Genomic DNA, 27,826 nt, shown 5'->3' with positions numbered 1-27,826 from the left:
GAGGCCGAGAAAAAGGCAACAGCCATCATGTTGGGAGGCTTGTTGATTTGATGCGCTGGTGGTCCTGCCAGCCAATTAGCGGCCTGTTATTAAGCGTGAGTGGTTTATAATAACAGTGAAGGCTGCGTTTCATAATTTCTATAATTATGGTCAGATATTTCTCTAGAAGCACGTTCATATCTCAGTCTTAAATATGTGCCCCACTAGCCCACCCTTTGCGTCCGTCTGAACTTTCGTTTTCATTCAGCTGGCATAATTTGATTTTAGCAGCAAACAATTGAAGGCAATCAATGGCAGCAGCCCATTGCGACAGCTTAAAGGCGGGGGCAGCTGTCATTTAAATTACTTTCATGTTCTTTGGCCAACACCAACGCCAGCAACAAAAACAACAACAACAACAACAACAATAACTGAGCAGCGAGGGGCGGGCAGCCGCAGCTCTTTTGCCAATTTCCAACACTTCCGTCAACACTTCAACACAAATGGCGGACCAAAAATGACTGTCAATCTGTCAATGTGTGTGCGGCTGCTGACCAACACATAAATACCACACACGCACACGCACATGCACACATCCAATTTCATCTGCATTGTGAATGGTGATGGTGTTGGTTGGGTGGGTGGCTCCTTTTATACGAAAGCTGGCATATAAATGAACTAAAATTGAATCAACAGCAAAGTGCTCTCAGTCAACCGCCTCTCGAAGCGTTCAATAGATTGGCGTGGTCCTCTTTCAATTTCAAGTCATTTTCAGCTTGGATTGAACCGAAGCCAACAGCAGGAGCAGCATCCAACGATGACGTCAGAGGCGCCAGCATATAAAGCGCTTTTTTGCCCGATTATCTGCACGCGTTTTTATTTGCCTTTCGTGTGACGTCATTAGAGTGACGTCTGCATGGGGCGCATGCAAAGGTCATGCGAGAACAAGCTGTTCTTAGCGTGCCAATGTCGTGGCTTGGCCTTTAGCATCACTTGTATTTATATTGCATGTATCGCATTATGGCCATTTGGTCATTTCGAGTTGACACTCATTCCATTTATTATATGCTCAGGGCTGTGGCTGAGGCAGAGGCTGAGGCTGGGACATGGATTTGGGTTTGTGTATGGGCATGGGCATGGGCATGAACATTGGGATTGAGGCTGGGCTCCTGCTACCTTTTGTTGTTGCTGTCATTGCATAACGGAAGCTGGCACCACAAGTGGCTGGCGCTTCTGTTGTTGCTTTTATTGTTGTTTATTTTGTTGAAATGATTAACACGCAGTATTTCATGATTTATATCAGATATTGCACAAATACAAATTACCAGCATTTATTTTATTTTTATTTGTCTTGCTCATCGTCTGAGTAAATACTTTGAGATATACATAGATTCGCGCCAGCATGGACATACATACATCTTCATATATGTATTTCGCGCTGAGCTGTGAGCATGTGTCAATGTCGTGTTTATCTTACGCGCCTTGTCACGCCCCCCATGAATTGCAATTAATAGGAAAAATTACTTCTGTGATTGGCTAAGATTTCAATAGTAATTTGCTTCCTGAGTTATTAACCAGTTCAGTGGAAGCCAATCAAAGTCAGTATTGCGGAATGCACTCAATTAAACGCGCTTAAAGTTTTTATATAAATATTTCACTGCTTCATTGCGCAGAAATCATAAAAAAATAATAGAAAAGTTTGACCTTCAGCGGTTAACTATGCCAACGGCCACAAAAACAACAAGCGCCCCGCCCCTTCTCGCCGCCTATCGAGTGAGCAACAGGTGCAGTTGGCCATCGACTGGAAACTTTCACAGCCCATCTCACAATTCATATATGTATGAGGCCATAAAAAAAACAACTACTTAAAACAAAAGCTGTCAGAGACTATTGAAAGTGTATTGGGTGTGAGTCCTTTTAATGAACATTGAAATGAAATAAGCAGCATCAACAATAAACATCATGACAGCAGTTATTCATTTATTTATTTATTTGTTTGGTTCGCAAGAGCCAAGGGCCGCAAACCATGTTTTTTTTTTCGAACAAAGAACAATACACACAAAGAATAATAATAATAATAAAAGATTGTGGCACTGATAGATCTCCATGGCTAGCGAATCACAAGTAGCACCAGCAGCCAGCACCAGCAGGAACAAGTATAGGCAGCGGCAGCAGCAGCAGCAGCGTCAGCAGCAGCAGCCATCGCACACAGGCAACCAGACAAGCAGCAACAATGCTCATACGCCCCGTTGCTCACTTGCTTAGCATTTCGGCTCGGCTGGCTGGCGTCGTGTCGGGCACGGCACGGGCACGGACACTGCTCGGCTCGGCTCGGCCATTTTGCTTGGCGCGCGAGCAAAATTATTAGTGCTCTTACAGGCGCCGTGCACGGTAGACGCATTCGTGGCCGCATCGAGTCTGGGGCAGGCAACGGGAACGCGTCGACGCCAGCGACTCAATTGCTGTTAAACAGTTTAAAGGTGTAACAGCCTAACGGTAATTCAAAGCACACCAAAATTGTGCTGTGCAGTGCAGTGTACACAGTGCGTAAGCGTTTGATACATGCAAGTGCATGCAGAATGTGTTTGATTTGAGAAGCTTTCTTTAGCGTTTAACACCCACACATAGGCGAAACTTTAGGCAGTTTAACTGCTGCCAATTAACTAATTCGTGTAACTCGTTAGCAAAAGGTGACAAACGGCAAAACGGCTCTGCCAACGTTAGCCAGAATGCAACGCCGCATGTCTGTATCTATACGGGAGTACAAGTTCTTTAGGAGCTTCTCCCAGAAGTTCGAGAACTGGCCCAAACGCAAGGCCGAGGCGTTGTGGCGAAAAATGCGCGAGCGCAAAATCGCAGGTGAGCAATTTGAACGATCGCAAGCACAGAAACATTTCCACTCAAGCCCAAGGGCAAAAATTATTAAATTTGAGCTCGTATATATACAAAACAGAACAAAACAAGCCAAAATATAAAGAAGAAGAAATACTACGACTGTGTATGGACGCGTGCCGCTTGCTGTTTATTGTTTTTCCACACCCAATTAAGAGGGTACCCCGCCAACTATTTTAGGAGCCAAGTGTGGCTATTTTCAGCTGGACCACATCAGCACAGACTGTACATATCAATCGACGCCGCAACGCGCACAATTTAATCGAATTATTCATTGCATTATTAAGCGATATCTTTGTCTATGTCTGTGTCTATGGAAGTGGCATAGGAAAATGGAATAGGGCACATGCTGCAACAAGTTGCTGCCATATCATGCACAAGATATGGCCAGTCTGTCATTTGCATTTGCTCCACAGCTGGCCACATCTGTCAGTCAGTTCAGTCAGTATGTCAGTCAGCTTGTCAGCCAGTCGGTTTGTCCGTCAGTCAGTTTGGCAGTCTGTCCCAGTGCTATGGCTACTCGTACTCAAAACCCCATCATCATTTGCGCTACGATTTCGCTTTTTTTTACACCCAAGTGAAATTGCGTGCCAGTCAAGCGAGGCAATTCATTTAAATAAAGAAAATTGTTTGCATGTAGTAATAAATGGAAAAAATTATTATACAATTAATATGTGCATAGTATACGAGTAAATATACCGTCCAGTATAAGTAAAAATAAGCCGCAAAAAGAAAAATAAGTAATGAGCACCTGCCTCCATGGCTCGTGCCCCTCAAATGTATTCCGTGATGTTGTATAAGCATTCGGCTGCAAAAACAGTTCGATGTCTCTTTCTGTGAATGTGGCCCGAATTCCACATGATCTGTTTTAGGTGGAATTGGCATGTCAAACCGGAAAAGAATTAATCGTATCTTCTATTAAGCACACTGTCGCCATGATACAGTTTTGAGCAATATATGTATAGACACTTGTTGGGATTGATTTAAACGTAGATGAAGCCAGGTCTAAGGACTTGAACTTGGCCACATCGACTACCTTTTGGTTTCGAGACTTTTCTACTTCTGTTAAAAAAATATTTAAGCAGACATATTTAAAACCATTTAAATGCTTTTTAATTGAGCACAGGATACATAGCTTAGCCTCCACCAAAGGATGTTTTCTTGATTGTCGTGTGCAGAATTATGTAAATGATCTCTAGCCTTTCGAAGTTGTTTTTCGCAAACGGTTCGCAGCAGCGTTAAAGCTGGTGTTTAATTTTAATTGATTTTCCTTAACCCATTTCGTATTATAACAATAAAACGCATAAATTTTCCGCCGGTTGCCCGTGTTGTACGCCTCTTTTGCTGATTTGCCAGGTTTTGTGTTTTCTTTTTTTTTTATATTTTATTTTCCGTTTCTTTTCAAATGTAATTATTTTTATTTGCGAACATTTTTTTTTTTCTGTCCGAGCTGTGTGCTTTTGTTTTATTTTTTGTTTTTGTGTATTCATTTTTGGTAGCAAAACAACAGCAAGTTGGCTGAATTATTTTTATTGTATGCGGGCGGAATTGATAGCCGGGGAGTGGCGGGGTGGCAGGGGTGGACGACCGCCCGCTCGACAGCTCAGCAGGAAATATGCGGCGTATAATACGCTGACATTAAAAACACATTAAAAGCTCAATGATCTGTTATTTCTGTAGGAAGATATCAAAGCAGGCCAGGTGGGGTAGCTGGGGGGAAGGCATAAAACTTAACTTGGATACAGAATCTAAAGATGTTGGCAGTAGCCATGGATAAGCCGCTTTGATGCGTGCTTCGAGCTAATTTCAAGTCAAGCCTTTGGCCGCGTAGCTCATCGTCAAGTTTACGGTAAATTGAACTGACAGCCTGCCACTTGTTGCACCCACTCTCTGGACGTAACTCGTCCACAGGCACCGGCACGCGTACGGTCTGTGGGACAACAGCTTCCACTGTACCTTGTGCACAATATTTATAAATAACTTGATCCTTAGCTAGCCGGCGGAATGAGCCTTTTGCATGGCCATTGAAGAGGAAATGCGTGCATATAGCCCCAACTCTCATTCTATATTCTCTTTCTATATTTATAACACAGATTGTTATTTTTGTGTGTTGTTTAAGCTGTTTAAGAACTCAATTTGGAAATCACTTTCTGGTTAAGGAAGCCTTAGAAAGTGTGTTTATGTTTCCTTATGTACTTCTGGTCTTTTGTTTATATTTGTCAAGATTTTTATAATTAATTAAAAATTGCAAAGCTTTTTTGCCTTAGTGGCTAATCCCAATGCAAGGCAACAGCGCTGTGTTGCATGCGTCAGTTGTTGTCAGTTTTGAGTAAAATTTATGTTGCAAATGACATTTAAGTGTTTGATCTGCGTCTTAGACAAAGATTTGTTAGTTGCTTGTGTGCGACCGTGTGTTCCCAACGACCATCAACGGCACTGTGTAAAGCAATTAATTAATAGCAAACACCTACAACAAAGCTAATTCATTCGATAATTGCACATTTTGCATTTAGAGGAAGTATTTTTACCATTTTGCATACACGCATACACATATTTTGTGCGCATATATGACTGACTGATTTGATCATAATAGCAAAAATTTGACATAACTGCTGCTCCTGGGGCCATTCAATTAGCTTTCAAATATCAGCATAAACGACTAAACGAAAGGCAGGCGGCGAGCATTTAGCGGCAAAAATTTGTGCATAATTTTTGCTGAATAATGTTTACAAGGCCTGCAATAATAAAATGCTACAAAATGCCGTAGGCAGCCGCAACAAGCAAGGTTTAACTCAATTAATTTGCAATTAGTGTTCGGGTTGAAAAATCAATTTACCACCAAATGAAATTTACGAAAGGTCAATTTTTTGAAAATGCTTTTAACGCAGCCGTAAGGCACTTAAAAAAGTTAGATAAATTTTAAACTTTTGCGCAATATTCTAATAAACAAATCAAGAGCGAACGCTATGGCCTTTTTGTTATGTATACGCCACGTGCCACGTATCACGTGCCACGTGCAACAACAGCCAACAGTGTGGCAAAAGCAGCTAGGCACATGCGTTCAAACATGGATTGCGGTTCAGTGGAGCCACTGAAAAATGCCAAAGTGAAGCAAGTTTTTAGTCCGGTTGTGAGTATGTAAACTGCTCGCCATAATCGGAAGCGTGTGTCATTTGCATGCAATGCGTGTTGTATTGTATGCTTTAGTGCGTGTGTATGCGTGTGTGTTTATGTTTTGTGTGCTTGGTTCATTTAACTTTTTTTGGAGCACGCGTAAAGACAAAGCATGTCACTAACACACACAAATCCCACACAAACTCAACAGGAAGCCGTCAGCCAGTAACAGACCTCGCTGCAGCATATCCTTGACGCGGCAATTGTGTTAAGGCAACCCGCTTTTCAATGGCATACTCACAGCAAAGAGCACTGCATACAGGCTTGTCTATGTAGTTTACAACTAAGCACTTACTAAAGCGATTTTATAAACACGAGAATACTTTGAATTTGAAACAGGGGGCAAGAGCAAGTGCCGATATGATTCCAGAACTGCTTTTTCACTCAAAGCTAAGATTCAAGGAATCCCCCATTTAGTTGTCCTTGGACCTTTCCAGGATTTAACATTTAAATAGTTTCTAGTTATTTGTTATGAAAAATCCTTTAAAACTTCCGAATTGGCAAGCGAAAATGTGAACTAAATATTTAGTTAAAGAGTTGAGACTACATTCCAGTTTGACATTTTAAAACTTTTTTCACAATTAACCAACCATATACAACTATTTTCAACAGAAAGTTTTTCTCATTTTATAGTTTGTGGTTTAATTTAAGGTCATTTCGGCCTAGGTATATTTTTAATTAGACAATCAAGAACTGCTTTGTCGTTAGACGCAGGTAATCGCTGGTGCCCTTAAACGCGCCACGCCAGCCAGCACACACAGGAAAATAATTATCCAACGTAAAGCGCGAGGCTGGCTTTAAAATGTTTTAACATGTCCGAACGAGCGGCGAAAATGAGTCGAACAAGGAGAACGGTAAGGACAACAAAGGGCCCGTATATTCTGTACTCGGTCCCGCCCCCGGCCATTGTGTGGGCGACATTGTGCGACCAGGAAAAACAACAAATATTGACTCTAGCGCAATAAACTGCGTAGCATACGCCTCCCTGACAAGCGTCCATAACAATAATGTGCACACCTTAAATGGCTTTTGGATGAGCAAGTGGCTCAGCAGCGACAACGCGGCGTATGCGCAATTTTAATAACGCTCAAGTGGATTCGCATTGTTCAGACAGAATTGTTGTTGTTGTAGTTGTCGGTGCTCTTGTTAGTAGAAGAGTTGTTGTCGCTAGCTATTCTTTGCATACGCATGGATAATTAATGAGCTGTTGCTGGGCTATTTTTGGATAGCCACCTGCACCACTTTGTGTAATTATGAGCGCTGTATTATGGCTAATTGTAAGGTCGTCCAGGCTACACGGACCCAGCAGATCACTTTGCCCAACAAAACTCCTGCTGCAATCGAAACTGACAGACGTTGAGGTTAGGGCTTGTCAAGTGGGCGCATCTAAAGTAACAGTTACAATATCTAGCTAAATTTATTTCAAATGCATGTCAAGGGGTCTGTGGCTATTTTTGAATATAAAAAAACCCACAGAAACCCGAACACAGGAAGCAAGCCAGCTTGCCTAGCCTCACCTCAACTCAACCCCTGCTGGCTATCGTGCAAGTTAATCGCTTGCAAAATTCAATAATAATTCGCCCTATGAAACAACCCGACGGCATCGCATAGAATGCTTTGGCAGTAAGCAGCCGGAAAGTGTTTCATGTTGTCGTCTCTATATGCTTCGCCCGCTTCACAAAGTTGATTAAAAATCAATAGTACAGGTTGCGCTTGCACCCCACTCAGTCCCCCAGCTGTCAGTTGCCATCCTGGCTTGGCTGCAGAAGTGTCTCAAATTGAGTTCGTTTTGAAAGCCAACGAGCAATGTAAAACACCAAACAGATTAGCATTTAAAATAGCAGCCCAAGTGGCAGCTCATAGACATAGATATGGATAGCTGCCTTCTTCTGTTGACTTGCCTCAATTGGCAAAGTCTACCCCAAGCCGAATCAAAGCAAAGCTCTTTGAGGAGCTGACGAGCAGAAATGACATTCATATATTGATTGGTCGCTTATAAAAGAAATTGTTGCCTATTTCTGAGCAGTGTCTGAAAAAATTCTGATTTAGCTTTGGCTGCAGCTATATTATGTGCATAAATAAATGTATGTTTGTATTGATTGTGACGGCATAAGACGATGATATAAATTAGTTACATGCGCTTCAGTGAATATGTTTTTTATTTTATATCAAGCCCAAATTAACAAAGCAGAACAAAATAAAATGTTTGATGAGGTGACTTGTATTATGACAAGGACAATCTGACTTTGGCCCTGCAGCCCTTTGCATCCACCTTAAATTCTTCATAACTTTTACTTTCATATCAAGTTAACGGCAGCAAGACGAAATATGTTGGTAACTTCGCAACAGCCAAGGGGGGAGCAAAACAAAAACACAATTTAAATCGCCGTCAGTCAGCGGCAAAGCTTGCAGTCGCATAAATATAAACGTCGACATCATTTGGACAGCTTACAACATAATCCATCAAGTGGCCATGCCACACCACTACACACACACACCATATACTTCACTTAAGTAAAAGCGCATTTCGCGCCTTAATTGGTTTCAGGCAAACCACATTTAAGTTTGTCAGGCGCAAGAATTCGCACAGCAATTTAATTACAATTAACATAATCTGTCGGTCACACGGCGTATGCGTAATTTAAATACCCTTTCTCACACTCACTATCTCTCTTTCTCTCACTCTTACAGAAATTGAAGCAGTGGAAGCTTGTAAATGGCTGCGGGCAGCAGGTTTTCCGCAATATGCGCAGATGTACGAAGGTAAGTACGCGTTGTGCCCCAAAAGCACGCACTTCCGTTTGTCCAAGACGTTGCTTTGTCATGTTTAACATGCCTGCCCTGTGGGCGTGGCCACGTGGGCTGCACTGTGGCAGCGGGTTAATTGATGGTTTCGCTTGACGCCAACAATGACGTTGTCGACGACGTCATCAGCGGTGACTCTGGAAGTTGCTTTGCCATTTAGTTTTTATAAGCACGCAGTAGTACTTTACGCTTCCCAAGAGGCGTTTATTAATTCCATGAAGCGCACTTTCACTTTCGCCTGCCACTAAAAATAAATAGCCGTCGAATAGACCCAGTTCGGCAAGCACAACATTTATGACGTGGCAACTTTTGTTGCACCACAAACAAGAAGAAGAAGAACACAGAGCTTTAGTGCTGGATCACGCGCAGCTCATTGTTTAGCGCGGCAATGAACTGCACAGCATCCACAGATTCCAACACCAGGGCAGTGGCATGCCATGATATGATAGCTAACGGCCAAGTGAATCTGATATGCCCAGCACGACGGTGCGACAACAATTAAGAGCGATCTCCGCTCAAGCGAAAACGAAAGCTAAGGAACGCCCCAAACTTTGAGCAATGAAAGAATTTATCGAAAAATAAAAAATATAAAACACAGTTCAGCACAGGTAAGCGCAACAGGCAAAAAAAAAAACTCATCAAGCCGCGAAGCGCAGATAAAATATAATAAAAGGCTAAAGGACACGTTGCGCAAGAATTTATAAAGACCACCTTTGTATGGGAATTCGAAAAAAAAAATTTCGAGCACCGAAATTAAAATGGTTTGGTTTTTTATTCTTTTCTCTTGACGGCAGAGGGCAGAGCCCTTGCGCAGCCACTAGCCAAAATGTTAGTATGGGTTCATTGAACCCAGCCAAAGCCAAGCCAAGCTGCATATTTATTTGGGTCTCTTAATCGTAATCGCCGCACGCAGCTCCCCGGCCTTCCTCCGGCCAGCTACGCATTTGTCGCCGAGTTTCTTGCGCGCCGTCGCTTTGCATTTAACGCCTGAAGGCTGCCCAGATTGATGACGCCGCCAAATCTCCAAATTCAAATAAATAAAGCGCCGACAAAAAAAAAAAAAAAGAACAGATTCCTTGGAGCTGGCCAAAAAGTTCGCCGACTTCACTTGAATTATGAGCCAGCCCAAGCCAAAGCAGGAAAAAAAAAAGAAAAAGTGAATCTGAAATGGAGAACACGCTCTTTTGGGCATATCCCCAGGCGCCCAAATGCCCCAGCATGATCTGCATTACTACACACCATACACACACACACACACACACACACACACGCTCATGCATATTCTTATGCATTTGGATGTGTGGCTGTCTCCGACCTTGAAATATGCCCATTTGGTTGCATAAATTCGCCAGGGTGAGCGTGCAGAGAACCCAGCCAAATTTGTATCAGGCAGAATAATTTGTGCGCGCATTTAAATTGCAGCACAGTGGTGCGCGCACCACAGAGCCCAGCCCCAGTCGCAACCGCAGTCAAAGCACAAATGATAAATGCGTATTTTAATGAGTTTCGTGTAAACAAGGCAGCGGCGCATGCGCAGAGAGCGCCTCAAATATCCAGAGCTGTGCAGGATTTCGGGATTCCTTTGGGACTGGCTCTGCAGATTTACAGATTGAAATGCCGTAGGTGTTCGGTGCGGTTCGGTTCAGCTCTTTATTGCTCTGTCATTTGGACTCGCGTTGCTGAAAGGAGGTGTAGCAGCTGTAAGCGACTGTTAATTTGCTTAAGGTGGAAGAAGACAAACAAAAAAAAAAAAAAAAAAAAAACAAATAACCAAAAGAAATGAGAGTAAGAAAATAAGAAACTGTGTAATATTTGTTTGTTTTGTGTTCTCTTCAAGTTCCCATTCCATACGCACATTATTCACTAAAAAGTGGCCGCCTTAATTTGAGGGTGTGACTTGCACCGGGGCAAGCCCCATGTCCACATATGGGTGTGCTTAAGAGCGAATGATGCTCGATTATAATTGGAATGAAGAACGATTTATAAGGCAAGCTGTATTCAAAGCGAATAACAGGCTTTGTGCAGAAGTATTGATACCCTAATTATATATCATCACAGCTGTGCTCTTTCGTGAATATTCATATCTATACTAGATGATTTGAAAAATTTCCCAAATTTACCATAAATACGAATTTATTACAAAAAAAAAAAAAAGTAAAAGAATACGAAGATGTATATTTCTGCAGGCTGCGTCATCCGCTGCTGCTTTCTAACACAAACAAACAATTCGCTTTTCCACTGTGGCACAGAAAAAAAAAAAAATATTCATCATATGATTGGCCCAATAAACTGAATACTGGGACCGATCGGTTCCGGGCAGGCGCGTTGCCCTGTAAACTGTTGTAAACTGTCGAAAAGCTCAAATTAGTTTCCCAAGAATTTCTCTATGACGTCAACGACGCGGGGCGCGTTGGTGCTGATAATGAGATGATGCTGGTGCTACTGTTCTATTGCTGCTCCTGCTGCTGCTGTTGGCTGCGATCTGTGGTGTTGGGACCGCCCGTTGGGTGGTGCCACCACATATTATTGAATAAAGTGGCACACTCTCAAAATTGGGTCTCCAATCTGCTGGCATGCGCGCAATTCTGTTTATTTCGTTGGCATCAAAGTGCATACAATTAGAAACTAAACACAGCATTTGGTAAAACATTTAAATGAAATTATAAATAAGCCAGTACACACACGCACACACAGTGGCAAAGCGCTCGAATGAGTGTAAACAAAGCTATATAAAGCTTTCAGGGATCGGGTGCCAGCATAGGGATAGGGACGTCAGGGGAATCGGACTCATCAAAAGTTCAACAAACTGTGAATGGCTTTTCCAAGAGGCACGATTATTGTTGTAATGCTAACAATATTTGTACAAACAAAAGCGGCAAGTGAGCCAGCTTTTCCAGGCGTGCATCCTACGGAACTGCAACAGTTCGTATCTCACGGCATCGCCAGCCTGCCAGCCAGCCAGCCGCTGCCTGCCTGCCTGTAGCTGTAAATGTATCTGCATCTGTATCTGTAACAGTGCGGCGCGACATGTGTAAACGTCTGGCGTATCTGTTTTATGTGGTCGGTCGCTCGCTCGTCGTCGTTGTCGTCTGGGAACTTGATTTCCTACGTGCAAATTGGCCACGCAAATATGTGGAAAAGCGCTGTGAAAATTTTGTAGCGCGACACAGCGCCAATGTCTTCTACTCCATACCCGCACTCATACTCATGCATTTGCATATGTGTATTGCGTTTAATAGGCGCCTAGCCGTTGCGGCTGTAGGCGCTATGGGCGATTCGATTTTTCTGGTTTCTCAATTAGAATTTCACGCGGCTTCGAAGCGTGCGGACGCAGTGTACAGCAAACAGCAGCAGCATCAAAACTCTGGCTAATAACCATCAAAAATTATTTTTTTTTTTTGCCATTTACAGATCATCAGTTTCCAATCGAACTGAACAATGTAGCCAAAGATCATACAAATCTCGAGAACGATCAGCTGCAGTCGCTTTACAGGCGACTCTGTGTTCTAAATCGGTGCGCCAATATGCGCCTGGATCAGTCACATAAGCCGCAAACGCCACAGGTGAGTTGCATGTGCCGTATCCTGGCCAGGATTAACCAACTTAACCTCTACATACCCGCAGCAAAAGGAAGAATCAGATGATGAGAACTTTGCGCTTAGCGAGAACTGGACATTCCAACCACACATTCGACGCTGGTCGCGTATAGGTGAAATGGGTCTCGAGCTGCCGCCACCGGGTCATCTGAACCTAGAGAAAACCGAAAGCTCCTCCAAGGAATCCAGTCCCGATCGTTTTGAAGATGACAGCTACGACATGGGCGGCATTACCCTCATGATACCCGGCTGCAGCAAGGGCGACGCCAACGATAGTTCCCTCCATGAGAGCTCGGATGGACCCGCAACGCGACTGCGTCGCACGGGCAGTGAGCGCTTCAAGGACGGCGCTAAGGCCTTTCTGCGGCGAGTTGAGTCCATCAAGTCGCGGCGTCGCAAGCGCCAAAATCGCGAAAATGTTGTAATAAGTGGTCCGCAAGTGTTGGATTTGTCACAGCTGGGCCAGCGAAGCAGTTTGCGCAAGCCGGACGCCGTATACTCCACGCCCCCCTCCCCGTCCGCGTTAAGTCCAATACACACATTCCCCAAGGCACCGTTCTTTGGCAACGAGCTGAAGGTTCCCAGCCACAGCGACACTTTCCTGAGTCCCAATCGTTCCAGCCCCAAGCGGACGCCCACTACACCGCGCTCAATGCGCACCAGTCCGCTGCACTTCTTCTCCAGCCCCATGACACAGCTAAAGGAGGGCAAGTCGGATGACTCATCCTCCTACTACAGCGATAGTCAAGAGTCGTCGACAGGCGGAAAGCTATCGCTTTCCCTGCGCAAGCCCTCCAAAGCGCGTCGTTTTCTGCAGCGCTCCGGCAAGGTGGATGACATTGGTGCGCATTCGGACTCTGAGTGCCATCAGGGACGGAAGCTGCTCATTAAGGATGCCAATTCCAATACCACTGAAGTGAAGATCAAAAAACTAACGCGCGGTGGCTCGCTTAATTTGGGAAAAGATGCCAAGAAGCGCGATGGCTTCCGCTCCTCCTCATTCCGCTCGCGCAGCACCTCCCGCAAGGAGCAAAAGAACGAGGAGGAGCACACTGTCAGCTCCAAGCGACAGCCAGTGGTACGCTGGCACAGCTTCCAGATGGAGGAGCGACCCAACATGATCTTTCGTAAATGCTTTTCCCAAAAGATCGAGCCACATGCCCAGCAAGAGGATGCAGGCATTCCTTTTGCTGCCATGTCCGCGGGTCAGTTGCAAATCATTCGCAAATTGGCGCTGGTTACTTTGACGGGTTACATGGAACGCTACTGCCCGTCTCATCGCTCCGGCTGGAACTGGGAGCTGCCTAAGTTCATCAAGAAGATCAAGATGCCAGACTACAAGGACAAGAAGGTATTTGGAGTACCCCTGCTTTTAATACTACAGCGGAGCGGTCAAGCCCTGCCTCTGGCTGTGCGCGCTGCTCTGCGCTGGCTGCAGCTTAATGCCCTTGACCAGGTGGGACTCTTCCGCAAAAGCGGCGGCAAATCCAGGATAATGAAACTGCGTGAGCAGATCGAGCTTACCGATTCCACAGCGGAGTGCATGGACGTGTTTGACCTACAGCAGGCGTACGATGTGGCTGACATGCTGAAGCAATACTTCCGCGAGCTGCCCGAGTCGCTGCTGACCACTAAAATGTCCGAGACGTTTGTGGCCATCTTTCAACGTAAGTTAATGGCTAAATGTATTTCTTCAGCAGGTACTGACTTTCTTCATCCATAGATTTACCCGCTGATGTACGTCTGGATGCGGTTCAATGCGCCGTGTTACTGCTGCCGGATGAGAATCGTGAAATACTCTATGTACTGCTCGAGTTCCTGACCATTGTTGCTGCCAACTCACAGCAGAACCAAATGACCAGCAACAATCTGGGCGTCTGCCTGGCACAGTCCATATTCCACTCGTCCATTTCAACGGGATCCGCATCGGTATCGGCCTCGCCGCGACGCAAGGGCAAGGGTTCTGGTATGCCCGACATGAAGGAGCTAGCCGAGGCGAAGGCCTCGCACGAATGTTTGTCCTTCATGATTGAGCACTACAAACCAATCTATACTGCTGCCAAGGAGAAACTCGGTAAATGCAACTTTGGCTACATGGAGGAGTCGAAGCCCGTGCCTTTAGAGGCACTCGGCGAGGGCATGCAATTCCACAACTGGCGAGGCTACCTATACGAGTGCACAAGTGCCACCATCAAAGAGGGGCGCGAGAAGTAAGTATCTCTGATCCGGTTTCAATTTGAACTAATTAATCCCACAATTTCTCCACCCAACCAGAACGCGTAGCTGGATCGCTATCAATTCACTGAACGACAGCAATGTGGACATTGCGTACAAAAAAGTGGGCGATGGTCATCCCCTGCGTCTGTGGCGCTGCTCTACTGAGATCGAGGGACCGCCGCGCGATGTGCTGGAGTACATAATCAATCAACGCGCCTCCTGGGATCCAAATCTGCTGCAATGCCAAACCGTCAAGAAACTAGACGACCGTACCGAAATCTATCAGTATGCTCTCGATGGTCAGTTGACCACGGACTTTTGCGTGCTGCGGTAAGACTGACGGAATATTTAAACTTAGCTAGCTCATATGTTTAATTTGGAAATGTTCTTAGCTCCTGGCAAACGGATTTGCCGCGCGGCGCCTGCGTCATTGTGGAGACCTCAATCGACCACGCCAAGGCCAAGCCGTTGTTCTGTGCTGTGCGTGGTGTCGTCCTGGCATCACGGTACCTCATCGAACCCTGCGGAAGTGGACGTTCTCGAGTCATGCATTTGGCGCGTGTGGATGTCAAGTAAGCAAATCCTCAATGCCAATCTGTTATAGGTTAAATATACGGCAATCATTGCCTACTTTTAGGGGCAAGACTCCGGAGTGGTACAACAAAAACTATGGGCACATCTGTTCGCACTACTTGTCCCGCATACGTCTGGCCTTCAAGCATGTAGCGGATGGTCCCGAGAGTAAGGTCTAAGCTGACAATACAACTTGGCAGATCGAAATACATAAGACCCACACACAGCCCGCTAGCATTTCGATAACCCTAACGAGTACACAAAAATTCAACAACCTGGAGGAAACCACGTTGATCTTACAGTACACTACTCAAAGCAAGAGAAGTAAAGGGATATAGGTATATATTTTACTACAATATATATTTTTGTAAATACTTAACTAGTTATGATAATTCCAAACCTATTTTACGAAGCTTCAATACGTTTTTTGTTTAACTATAATTTACTGTATTATATTTATACATGGGCTTAATTTATGCATACTTTTACTTTTACTTATACTTTACAAAAAGAAATCTAACATCCAAAATACTCAACACATAAATATCACAAATGTACTTTTACGCTATCTTACAAAAGCTTCAAATTATGTTTATGGCACACCAATATCTTTAATGTTAATTAGTTTGTAGTCTTCGCAATGTGTAAAACGTTAAACATGGATAAATACTTCTAGAAATCAGAAAAAAACGACCTTTTAATGTGTAAAGCTAGTCAAATTCTATAATTTTAAGTTAAATTACTAACCCCATACACTCAACAAAATCGTTTACCAAGTTGTCGAAAAATTGCATTAATTCGGTTACGGAATGAAAAAAAAAACAAGCCAATTGATTGGATAAAATTATTAATATACAGCACATCTAAATGTATTGCCCAGGCAAATGATAAATATATATGTATATGGTGTAGTATCGGAGTTATCGCTAGTTTTAGATCTTCGTATAAATATTATTGATGTATGTATGCATACGTACATGTATGAACCTTATGATCCTTGATCAATATATTGTAAATGCCCATTTTGGCACATAGTTCTATTTATATATATCTATGTATATCTATCTATATATAATACGATAAAGTATGGCGAGGACGAGTTATCAACTACTACAGGCAGCAATGACAAATAAAACCTAACCAACCAATGTCAAGGAATGGTGTGTAGAAAGCGGAGCATATACCTATGTATTACTTATACATAATCAAATAGATACAACTGAAAAAGAAACACAATAAAATTACTTTCAAATGTGCAAAATAATTTTAAACAATTCATGTTATTTAATATGGAATTTTAAATTAACTTAATATATAAATTAGATATCGCGGGGGACAGTTCAGGCAAATAATCGGCTCTAATCTACAGCATATGCTACAGCCTCTTTTACAATCTCTCGATTGGTATAATGCCAAAGAGATTCGGAAACAACATTGTCAACGTATTTAAATGTGGTCTGTTTAATATAGGAATTAAAAGCTAAAACACTGTTAGTGGCGCCACCTATCATGCAGTAGCTAAATCGGCTAAATAATTAAACTGTCAATTGGCCATAAGCTGTAACTGTAAGTGTATGGTGGCTCCATCTGTTGTCGGAAAGCAGAAGGTTCAAGCAAGCAGTTTCATAACTAAAAGTAAGCAGTAAACCTACTCTCAACAGTGCAAGAAATATTAAAAATTCAAACTATGTGTTAATCATTAAAACAATAACAAATTAAGCCCTATCTACTTAATTAACTCTACGATAAGCAATTGGTTCAAAATAAGGCAAATTTATGAGCGACACTTATAACTTTAGATACATTCATAAGATTTAAATTAAAAAGCAATAATTTTTGATAAAAAAAATATAGCAAATAATCATAATCTTTTGAAAGTGTACACTTTTCCAACCCGATAGTCAAGTGCTTCATAAAGTATTGCCGGAAAACCCACCTATGTAGCTTACATATGTTCAGTACAAGAGGCCGCTAATTTTGCCCAGGCAACCAAGTTGACCCCAAAAAGCGCACGCAACACACAGACATATACACACACATACATACACACACACACACATACATAAATCCACATAACACCAAGTGAAATGCAAGCGACAAACATTAAAAGTCCATTAAAAAATTATGTTCGACACGGCGCACCAAGCTCCTGTTTAGGTGGTGTCAGCAATGTCTGTGTGTGTCTGTAGCGTAAATCTGGCGAGCGACCTTAGCCGTTTGATCAGCCTTATAGATACATACAGATGTGAACCAAATGTAGAGCGTAAGAAATTGTTGGATTTAACTGGCTGGCAAGCAATGCGAAACCATAATTGTAATTGCAAATGCAACTGTCGCACGTATTGATTGCACTAATTAATTAATTTGTGACTTAATTTCATGGGCTTGCGGCAATCAGCGCACGCACGACTGCCAAAATGTATTAATATTGCAGCAGTAGTCGCAGCTGTGAATGTAGCAGCAGCAGCAGCAGCAGCAACAGCAACAGCAACAAGAACAACAACAACAACAACTTTCGCTGATGCCCTGTACGTGTGTGTGTTTGCGTTGTTATTAATTGAAATTTAATGGCAAAATATATTTTTATTTATTTATTCGACTGCAACTGCATTTATGCGCACTTCCGTCGCCCTCGCACTCAACTTCTGCTGCTGCTGCTTCTGGCGTTGCCATTTACCATTTGCCACACCGACTCGACGTTCCCCTTTGTTGCCATTCATCGGCGGTTGGCATTTAACATCAAAAAAGCCTTGGACCCGCCCCTCAGTACCTAGCACTGCAATGCCAACGAGCTTGTAATTGATTTCACTTAAAATTTAAATAATGCATGCGGTTTTTACTGCAAAATGGATTTCACAAATGTTGTTGTATTTCTCTATATGTATCTCTTCACGCTTCGCCCATCCACATATGTCCATTTGCATGTGCGCGAGTGTTCTCTCTGCTGCTCTCTGCTCGTTTACTGGCTTGCCATTTTATTTTCGCGTTAAATTAAATATGAAAATTAATATCAACATAATTGAAATGGCAACAAAGCAGCCAGCGAACGGCGCTCTACAGCTGAGGACCATAATTGATGAAATTATTTAAGAATTATTTTGCAAATGTGCCGTGACAATTATGCGGGGCTTTTACCACATTCGTATGCGTGAGAACACTGCGCGAAATCGGCAGTGAATTGAAAAAAGTTGTATGCTTTTATGATGTATAGAACTTTATAAATTTATTATATCAACTAACTATTTTAACTTACGGTAACGTGAAGATTATAAACTTAGCAATGAATCTTCATTGCTCAACACATTAAGTGTAAGCCCTTAACTCTGCTTTTTTACGTTAACTAATACAAATTTCGGTGAGTGTATGAACGCCAGACAATAACGCAAATTATGTAGAATACTGTAGAGTAAACTGATTGATTACCCTGCACAAATATCGAAAGAACATCAAAACCAGTCAGTAGATGTTTTATTGTTGTATTTTTATATCCATCTATATTTATATATGTTATTGCTATTTTATGTTTAATATTCAAATATTCCAATATTTTAGGGGAATATGCACATGTTTGCCTTAGCTATATGCAAAATTGTAATTTAACCGATTCGGTAACTTAATGGAGTATAAAATATTTAATTTACCATGTACTTAAATATATGTTAGATATGAACATGTATCCCAACTTTGGTAAACTAAAATGGACGTAGGGTATTAAATTGCATTTAAACAGCAGCGCGTAATTAATTATGTTCATCCACCCTACAGCAACCCACATGTGCGTGTGTATGTCTGTGTGTGTGTGTGCACGTAGATCATATGCCAAACAGTGCCTACAATTATTTAATGAACCAAAAACAATAATCATAAATAGATACAAACTGATTGGCATGTTTTATGTTGAAATTCGCAACAAGTTTGCCGTGAACTGGATTTGCATGTGGATATTATGAAATATGAACAAAAAAGCATATGAAATGCATTTGCCATACACACGATAATAACAATTAATTGCTAAATAAATACAATTTAAAATAACGCTAGTTTGCCAATCATTGATCCATATGCATATGCATTCGATACGAGCTCTTTTGGCACCTGTCTAAACGGTCATTAGCTTCATAAACATAAACCTTTAAATGCGCATAAAAGTGCCGAGTCAAAAGCAACAGCAGCAGCAGCGGCAACAACAAGCCATTGTACAATATGTAATTGCTTTTAATTCCTATTAATTTTGCACTTATTAATAATTCCAAATTTCTGCTGACAGTAAACGTACAAAATTCACGCGAACTGCAGCAATGGGAGCGAAGGCCGCAAAAGGGTCGAATCGCTAGTTGCTTGATGTTGGCTAAATTAATTGGGAATATGCTGTTTTTGTTGCCGGATCGGATGGTATCATTCGAGGTAATATAATGCACCTATCGAATAATAATCAAATATTTCAACGGGCTTCCACGAAGCTTGGATGATGGCAATTAGAAAACTTTTCCCAGGCGCTGTGAGCTCGACACTCGGCGCTTGGCCTGGTCAATTGCGATTGCTGTTGGCTAAGCAGTTTCGCGTTAACAAATATTTAGAGATCCGAAAGCATCTCATATATCGTACATTTGGCAACAATCAATCGCCGGCAACTGCGGCATCTACATGAACATAAGAGCTGAGAACTGCAAGCTAATCAGCGGCACGTCAAACGCCTACGCGAAAATGTGCGAACAAGTGGAAAAACAGCGGCTGAAGGAACGCACATGCTAGACCCAGAGAGCAGGAAGCAGGCAGCAGGCAACAAACAGCAGACATCCAACAAAAGGCAAAATGTTGGCCATGCGACAAATTTGTCTGCAATGCGCCCTGGTTGCCCCCTCGCCATTGGCATTGCACTTCATTTTGTTTGTCGTTGGCCGTTTTGCGTGCGCACTTTTAATTGCAATTGAATTTTAATTACTGCGTTGTCAGCAAAGAATGTTGCAGTCGGCCGTTTAAGAGTCGACACAGGCGGCGAGGAGCGCGAGCCGCGCGGAGACAATGAGGCACAACGGCAGCACCAACAGCAGCAGCTGCAGCCAGGGGCAACTGTTGCCGCTGCCTGTAAATGTTGGAGTGGGCCTTTAAGCTGTCTGCTCTGCCTGCTCCGCCTGCTCTTTGCTTCAGTTTGCTCTGCTCTTTGCCTTATTTACAACCAAGTCGCCATCAGAGCAATTAAATGAGCTGCTGCCGCCGGCAATCGACATTCGGCGCTCGACGTTCGACGTTCAACTTCATTAATCAGAGTCTATAAAAGTGATGGGCTGATAACGTTTATCGAACTCTGATGATTCTATTTACTGTCCAGGTATGGGCATAGATAACTTAATGAAAGTGCCGTGCAATTAGCAATGTCTGCGCTTGATTGTGAAGACCCACCAGCCCGCATTCGCTGTGACTGCATTGATTTCGTTTAAGTAGTAAAGATATCTTCCGCTTTTCCCAAACCATTTAAAAATGTTCTTAACTAAAGACTTGACTATCTCTTTGAAATATAAACTTTAAATGTGCAATCAAAACTTAGCTACTGAAAATTTCCTATAATGAGCTATAAAACTTATCTTGATTTAACTCAAAAGACGCTGACATTAGAAACAAAGATTAACAAGTAAGAGGTTCTAGTCGGGAGCTCCCGACTAGGGGATACCCTGAACCCTCTTCTTCCAACATCAAATGCATATATATATTCTATTTTATCAGCAACATATCATGATTCGTGACTCTAGCTCTTATTATTTACAAAAATTGCCCGAAATCGATAACGAAAACCAAAACGAAATAGCTCCGCGGGGAGATATGACGTTCCAAAACGACATAGCTCCTCGGGGAGATATAACATTCCAATACGACATAGCTCCTCGGGGAGATATGACGTTCCAATACGACATAACTCCCCGCGGAGATATGAGCTTCCAAATCATCACAATTTTTTTAAAAATCGAGGTCGGTGCGAAAATCGAAACTTTTTCGATGATTTTTTTTTAATATCTCGGGTAATAGCTCCGCGGGAAGATTTTACGTTCCAATACGACATAACTCCGCGCGGAGATATGACGTTCCAATACGACATAACTCCGCGCGAAGCTTCCAAATCATCACAATTTTTTTCAAAATCGAGGTCGGTGCGAAAATCGAAAGTCCGCGCGGAGATATGACGTTCCAAAACGACATAGCTCCGCGGGGAGATATGACGTTTCAAAACGACATAGCTCCGCGGGGAGATATGACGTTCCAAAACGACATAACTCCGCGGGGAGATATGACGTTTCAAAACGACATAGCTCCGCGGGGAGATATGACGTTCCAATACGACATAACTCCGCGGGGAGATATGACGTTCCTAATCATCACAATTTTTTTCAAAATCGAGGTCGGTGCGAAAATCAAAACTTTTTTGATGATTTTTTTTTAATATCTCGCTATCTCGTGATAGCTCCGCGGGAAGATTGGACGTTCCAAAACGACATAACTCCGCGCGGAGATATGACGTTCCAAAATGACATAACTCCGCGCGGAGATATGACGTTCCAATACGACATAACTCCGCGCGGAGATATGACGTTCCAATACGACATAACTCCCCGCGGAGATATGAGCTTCCAAATCATCACAATTTTTTCAAAATCGAGGTCGGTGCGAAAATCGAAAGTCCGCGGGGAGATATGACGTTCCAAAACGACATAACTCCGCGCGGAGATATGACGTTCCAAAACGACATAACTCCGCGCGGAGATTTGACGTTCCAAAACGACATAACTCCGCGCGGAGATATGACGTTCCAAAATGACATAACTCCGCGCGGAGATATGACGTTCCAATACGACATAACTCCGCGCGGAGATATGACGTTCCAAAACGACATAACTCCGCGCGAAGCTTCCAAATCATCAGAATTTTTGACAAAATCGAGGTCGGTGCAAAAATCGAAAGCCCGCGCGGAGATATGACGTTCCAAAACGACATAACTCCGCGGGGAGATATGACGTTCCAAAACGACATAGCTCCGCGGGGAGATATGACGTTCCAAAACGACATAGCTCCGCGGGGAGATATGACGTTCCAATACGACATAACTCCGCGCGGAGATATGACGTTGCAATACGACATAACTCCGCGCGGAGATATGACGTTCCAAAACGACATAACTCCGCGCGGAGATATGACGTTCCAATACGACATAACTCCGCGGGGAGATATGACGTTCCAAAACGACATAGCTCCGCGGGGAGATATGACGTTCCAATACGACATAACTCCGCGCGGAGATATGACGTTCCAAAACGACATAGCTCCGCGCGAAGCTTCCAAATCATCACAATTTTTTTCAAAATCGTGGTCGGTGCGAAAATCGAAAGTCCGCGCGGAGATATGACGTTCCAATACGACATAACTCCGCGCGGAGATATGACGTTCCAATACGACATAACTCCGCGCGGAGATATGACGTTCCAATGCGACATAACTCCGCGCGGAGATATTATGTTCCAAAACGACATAACTCCGCGGGGAGATATGACGTTCCAAAACGACATAGCTCCGCGGGGAGATATGACGTTCCAAAACGACATAACTCCGCGCGAAGATATGACGTTCCAACACGACATAACTCCGCGCGGAGATATGACGTTCCAAAACGACATAGCTCCGCGGGGAGATATGACGTTCCAATACGACATAACTCCGCGGGGAGATATGACGTTCCAAAACGACATAGCTCCGCGGGGAGATATGACGTTCCAAAACGACATAGCTCCGCGGGGAGATATGACGTTCCAATACGACATAACTCCGAGCGGAGATATGACGTTCCAAAACGACATAACTCCGCGCGGAGATATGACGTTCCAAAACGACATAGCTCCGCGGGGAGATATGACGTTCCAATACGACATAACTCCGCGCGAAGCTTCCAAATCATCACAATTTTTTTCAAAATCGAGGTCGGTGCGAAAATCGAAAGTCCGCGCGGAGATATGACGTTCCAAAACGACATAACTCCGCGGGGAGATATGACGTTTCAAAACGACATAGCTCCGCGGGGAGATATGACGTTCCAATACGACATAACTCCGCGGGGAGATATGACGTTCCAATACGACATAACTCCGCGCGAAGCTTCCAAATCATCACAATTTTTTTCAAAATCGAGGTCGGTGCGAAAATCGAAAGTCCGCGCGGAGATATGACGTTCCAAAACGACATAACTCCGCGGGGAGATATGACGTTTCAAAACGACATAGCTCCGCGGGGAGATATGACGTTCCAATACGACATAACTCCGCGGGGAGATATGACGTTCCTAATCATCACAATTTTTTTCAAAATCGAGGTCGGTGCGAAAATCGAAAGTCCGCGCGGAGATATGACGTTCCAAAACGACATAACTCCGCGGGGAGATATGACGTTTCAAAACGACATAGCTCCGCGGGGAGATATGACGTTCCAATACGACATAACTCCGCGGGAAGATATGACGTTCCTAATCATCACAATTTTTTTCAAAATCGAGGTCGGTGCGAAAATCAAAACTTTTCTGATGATTTTTTTTTAATATCTCGTGATAGCTCCGCGGGAAGATTTGACGTTCCAAAACGACATAACTCCGCGCGGAGATATGACGTTCCAAAATGACATAACTCCGCGCGGAGATATGACGTTCCAATACGACATAACTCCGCGCGGAGATATGACGTTCCAAAACGACATAGCTCCGCGGGGAGATATGACGTTCCAATACGACATAACTCCGCGGGGAGATATGACGTTCCAAAACGACATAGCTCCGCGGGGAGATATGACGTTCCAATACGACATAACTCCGCGCGGAGATATGACGTTCCAAAACGACATAACTCCGCGCGGAGATATGACGTTCCAAAACGACATAGCTCCGCTGGGAGATATGACGTTCCAATACGACATAACTCCGCGCGGAGATATGACGTTCCAATACGACATAACTCCCCGCGGAGATATGAGCTTCCAAATCATCACAATTTTTTCAAAATCGAGGTCGGTGCGAAAATCGAAAGTCCGCGGGGAGATATGACGTTCCAAAACGACATAACTCCGCGCGGAGATATGACGTTCCAATACGACATAACTCCGCGCGGAGATATGACGTTCCAATACGACATAACTCCCCGCGGAGATATGAGCTTCCAAATCATCACAATTTTTTCAAAATCGAGGTCGGTGCGAAAATCGAAAGTCCGCGGGGAGATATGACGTTCCAAAACGACATAACCCGCGCGGAGATATGACGTTCCAAAACGACATAACTCCGCGCGGAGATTTGACGTTCCAAAACGACATAACTCCGCGCGGAGATATGACGTTCCAAAATGACATAACTCCGCGCGGAGATATGACGTTCCAATACGACATAACTCCGCGCGAAGCTTCCAAATCATCAGAATTTTTTTCAAAATCGAGGTCGGTGCAAAAATCGAAAGCCCGCGCGGAGATATGACGTTCCAAAACGACATAACTCCGCGGGGAGATATGACGTTCCAAAACGACATAGCTCCGCGGGGAGATATGACGTTCCAAAACGACATAGCTCCGCGGGGAGATATGACGTTCCAATACGACATAACTCCGCGCGGAGATATGACGTTGCAATACGACATAACTCCGCGCGGAGATATGACGTTCCAAAACGACATAACTCCGCGCGGAGATATGACGTTCCAATACGACATAGCTCCGCGGGGAGATATGACGTTCCAAAACGACATAGCTCCGCGGGGAGATATGACGTTCCAATACGACATAACTCCGCGCGGAGATATGACGTTCCAAAACGACATAGCTCCGCGCGAAGCTTCCAAATCATCACAATTTTTTTCAAAATCGAGGTCGGTGCGAAAATCGAAAGTCCGCGCGGAGATATGACGTTCCAATACGACATAACTCCGCGCGGAGATATGACGTTCCAATACGACATAACTCCGCGCGGAGATATGACGTTCCAATGCGACATAACTCCGCGCGGAGATATTATGTTCCAAAACGACATAACTCCGCGGGGAGATATGACGTTCCAAAACGACATAGCTCCGCGGGGAGATATGACGTTCCAATACGACATAACTCCGCGCGAAGCTTCCAAATCATCAAAATTTTTTTCAAAATCGAGGTCGGTCCGAAAATCGAAAGTCCGCGGGGAGATATGACGTTCCAATACGACATAACTCCGCGGGGAGATATGACGTTCCTAATCATCACAATTTTTTTCAAAATCGAGGTCGGTGCGAAAATCAAAACTTTTTTGATGATTTTTTATTAATATCTCGCTATCTCGTGATAGCTCCGCGGGAAGATTGGACGTTCCAAAACGACATAACTCCGCGCGGAGATATGACGTTCCAAAATGACATAACTCCGCGCGGAGATATGACGTTCCAATACGACATAACTCCGCGCGGAGGTATGACGTTCCAAAACGACATAGCTCCGCGGGGAGATATGACGTTCCAATACGACATAACTCCGCGGGGAGATATGACGTTCCAAAACGACATAGCTCCGCGGGGAGATATGACGTTCCAAAACGACATAGCTCCGCGGGTAGATATGACGTTCCAATACGACATAACTCCGCGCGGAGATATGACGTTCCAAAACGACATAACTCCGCGCGGAGATATGACGTTCCAAAACGACATAGCTCCGCGGGGAGATATGACGTTCCAATACGACATAACTCCGCGCGGAGATATGACGTTCCAATACGACATAACTCCCCGCGGAGATATGAGCTTCCAAATCATCACAATTTTTTCAAAATCGAGGTCGGTGCGAAAATCGAAAGTCCGCGGGGAGATATGACGTTCCAAAACGACATAACTCCGCGCGGAGATATGACGTTCCAAAACGACATAACTCCGCGCGGAGATATGACGTTCCAATACGACATAACTCCCCGCGGAGATATGAGCTTCCAAATCATCACAATTTTTTTCAAAATCGAGGTCGGTGCGAAAATCGAAACTTTTTCGATGATTTTTTTTTAATATCTCGGGTAATAGCTCCGCGGGAAGATTTGACGTTCCAAAACGACATAACTCCGCGCGGAGATATGACGTTCCAAAACGACATAGCTCCTCGGGGAGATATAACGTTCCAATACGACATAGCTCCTCGGGGAGATATGACGTTCCAATACGACATAACTCCCCGCGGAGATATGAGCTTCCAAATCATCACAATTTCTTTAAAAATCGAGGTCGGTGCGAAAATCGAAACTTTTTCGATGATTTTTTTTTAATATCTCGGGTAATAGCTCCGCGGGAAGATTTTACGTTCCAATACGACATAACTCCGCGCGGAGATATGACGTTCCAATACGACATAACTCCGAGCGAAGCTTCCAAATCATCACAATTTTTTTCAAAATCGAGGTCGGTGCGAAAATCGAAAGTCCGCGCGGAGATATGACGTTCCAAAACGACATAACTCCGCGGGGAGATATGACGTTTCAAAACGACATAGCTCCGCGGGGAGATATGACGTTCCAATACGACATAACTCCGCGGGGAGATATGACGTTCCTAATCATCACAATTTTTTTCAAAATCGAGGTCGGTGCGAAAATCGAAAGTCCGCGCGGAGATATGACGTTCCAATACGACATAACTCCGCGCGGAGATATGACGTTCCAATACGACATAACTCCGCGCGGAGATATTATGTTCCAAAACGACATAACTCCGCGCGGAGATATGACGTTCCAAAACGACATAGCTCCGCTGGGAGATATGACGTTCCAATACGACATAACTCCGCGGGGAGATATGACGTTCCAAAACGACATAGCTCCGCGGGGAGATATGACGTTCCAAAACGACATAGCTCCGCGGGGAGATATGACGTTCCAATACGACATAACTCCGCGCGGAGATATAACGTTCCAAAACGACATAACTCCGCGCGGAGATATAACGTTCCAAAACGACATAGCTCCGCGGGGAGATATGACGTTCCAATACGACATAACTCCGCGCGGAGATATGACGTTCCAATACGACATAACTCCCCGCGGAGATATGAGCTTCCAAATCATCACAATTTTTTCAAAATCGAGGTCGGTGCGAAAATCGAAAGTCCGCGGGGAGATATGACGTTCCAAAACGACATAACTCCGCGCGGAGATATGACGTTCCAATACGACATAACTCCGCGCGGAGATATGACGTTCCAATACGACATAACTCCCCGCGGAGATATGAGCTTCCAAATCATCACAATTTTTTCAAAATCGAGGTCGGTGCGAAAATCGAAAGTCCGCTGGGAGATATGACGTTCCAAAACGACATAACTCCGCGCGGAGATATGACGTTCCAAAACGACATAACTCCGCGCGGAGATTTGACGTTCCAAAACGACATAACTCCGCGCGGAGATATGACGTTCCAAAATGACATAGCTCCGCGCGGAGATATGACGTTCCAATACGACATAACTCCCCGCGGAGATATGAGCTTCCAAATCATCACAATTTTTTCAAAATCGAGGTCGGTGCGAAAATCGAAAGTCCGCTGGGAGATATGACGTTCCAAAACGAC

At 43.9% G+C, this 27,826-nt stretch overlaps 1 protein-coding gene across 3 annotated transcripts in view; it reads left to right on the top strand.

Moving 5' to 3' along the window:
* cv-c (crossveinless c) overlaps positions 1-16,500 on the top strand; it is a 93,153-nt gene extending 76,653 nt beyond the window's left edge. For 2 of the 3 annotated variants that reach the window (XM_015172200.3, XM_032438894.2), the window contains 7 exons: positions 8,737-8,808; positions 12,262-12,413; positions 12,475-14,113; positions 14,170-14,656; positions 14,721-14,993; positions 15,056-15,235; positions 15,301-16,500. In XM_015172200.3, coding sequence (XP_015027686.1) covers positions 8,737-8,808; positions 12,262-12,413; positions 12,475-14,113; positions 14,170-14,656; positions 14,721-14,993; positions 15,056-15,235; positions 15,301-15,415 — 2,918 coding nt within the window. In that variant the 3' untranslated portion in view covers positions 15,416-16,500. Of the gene's footprint in view, positions 1-2,364; positions 2,839-8,736; positions 8,809-12,261; positions 12,414-12,474; positions 14,114-14,169; positions 14,657-14,720; positions 14,994-15,055; positions 15,236-15,300 lie in introns of those variants that run through there. The other variant, XM_002054397.4, reaches the window with a different exon arrangement.
* Positions 16,501-27,826: the final 11,326 nt, after the last annotated feature.

This window comes from Drosophila virilis, chromosome 2, assembly GCF_030788295.1.
Source record: "Drosophila virilis strain 15010-1051.87 chromosome 2, Dvir_AGI_RSII-ME, whole genome shotgun sequence".
Taxonomy (NCBI): domain Eukaryota; kingdom Metazoa; phylum Arthropoda; class Insecta; order Diptera; family Drosophilidae; genus Drosophila; species Drosophila virilis.
The sequence above is the reverse complement of the archived record's forward strand: the minus strand, read 5'-3'. Positions and strand labels throughout refer to the sequence as shown.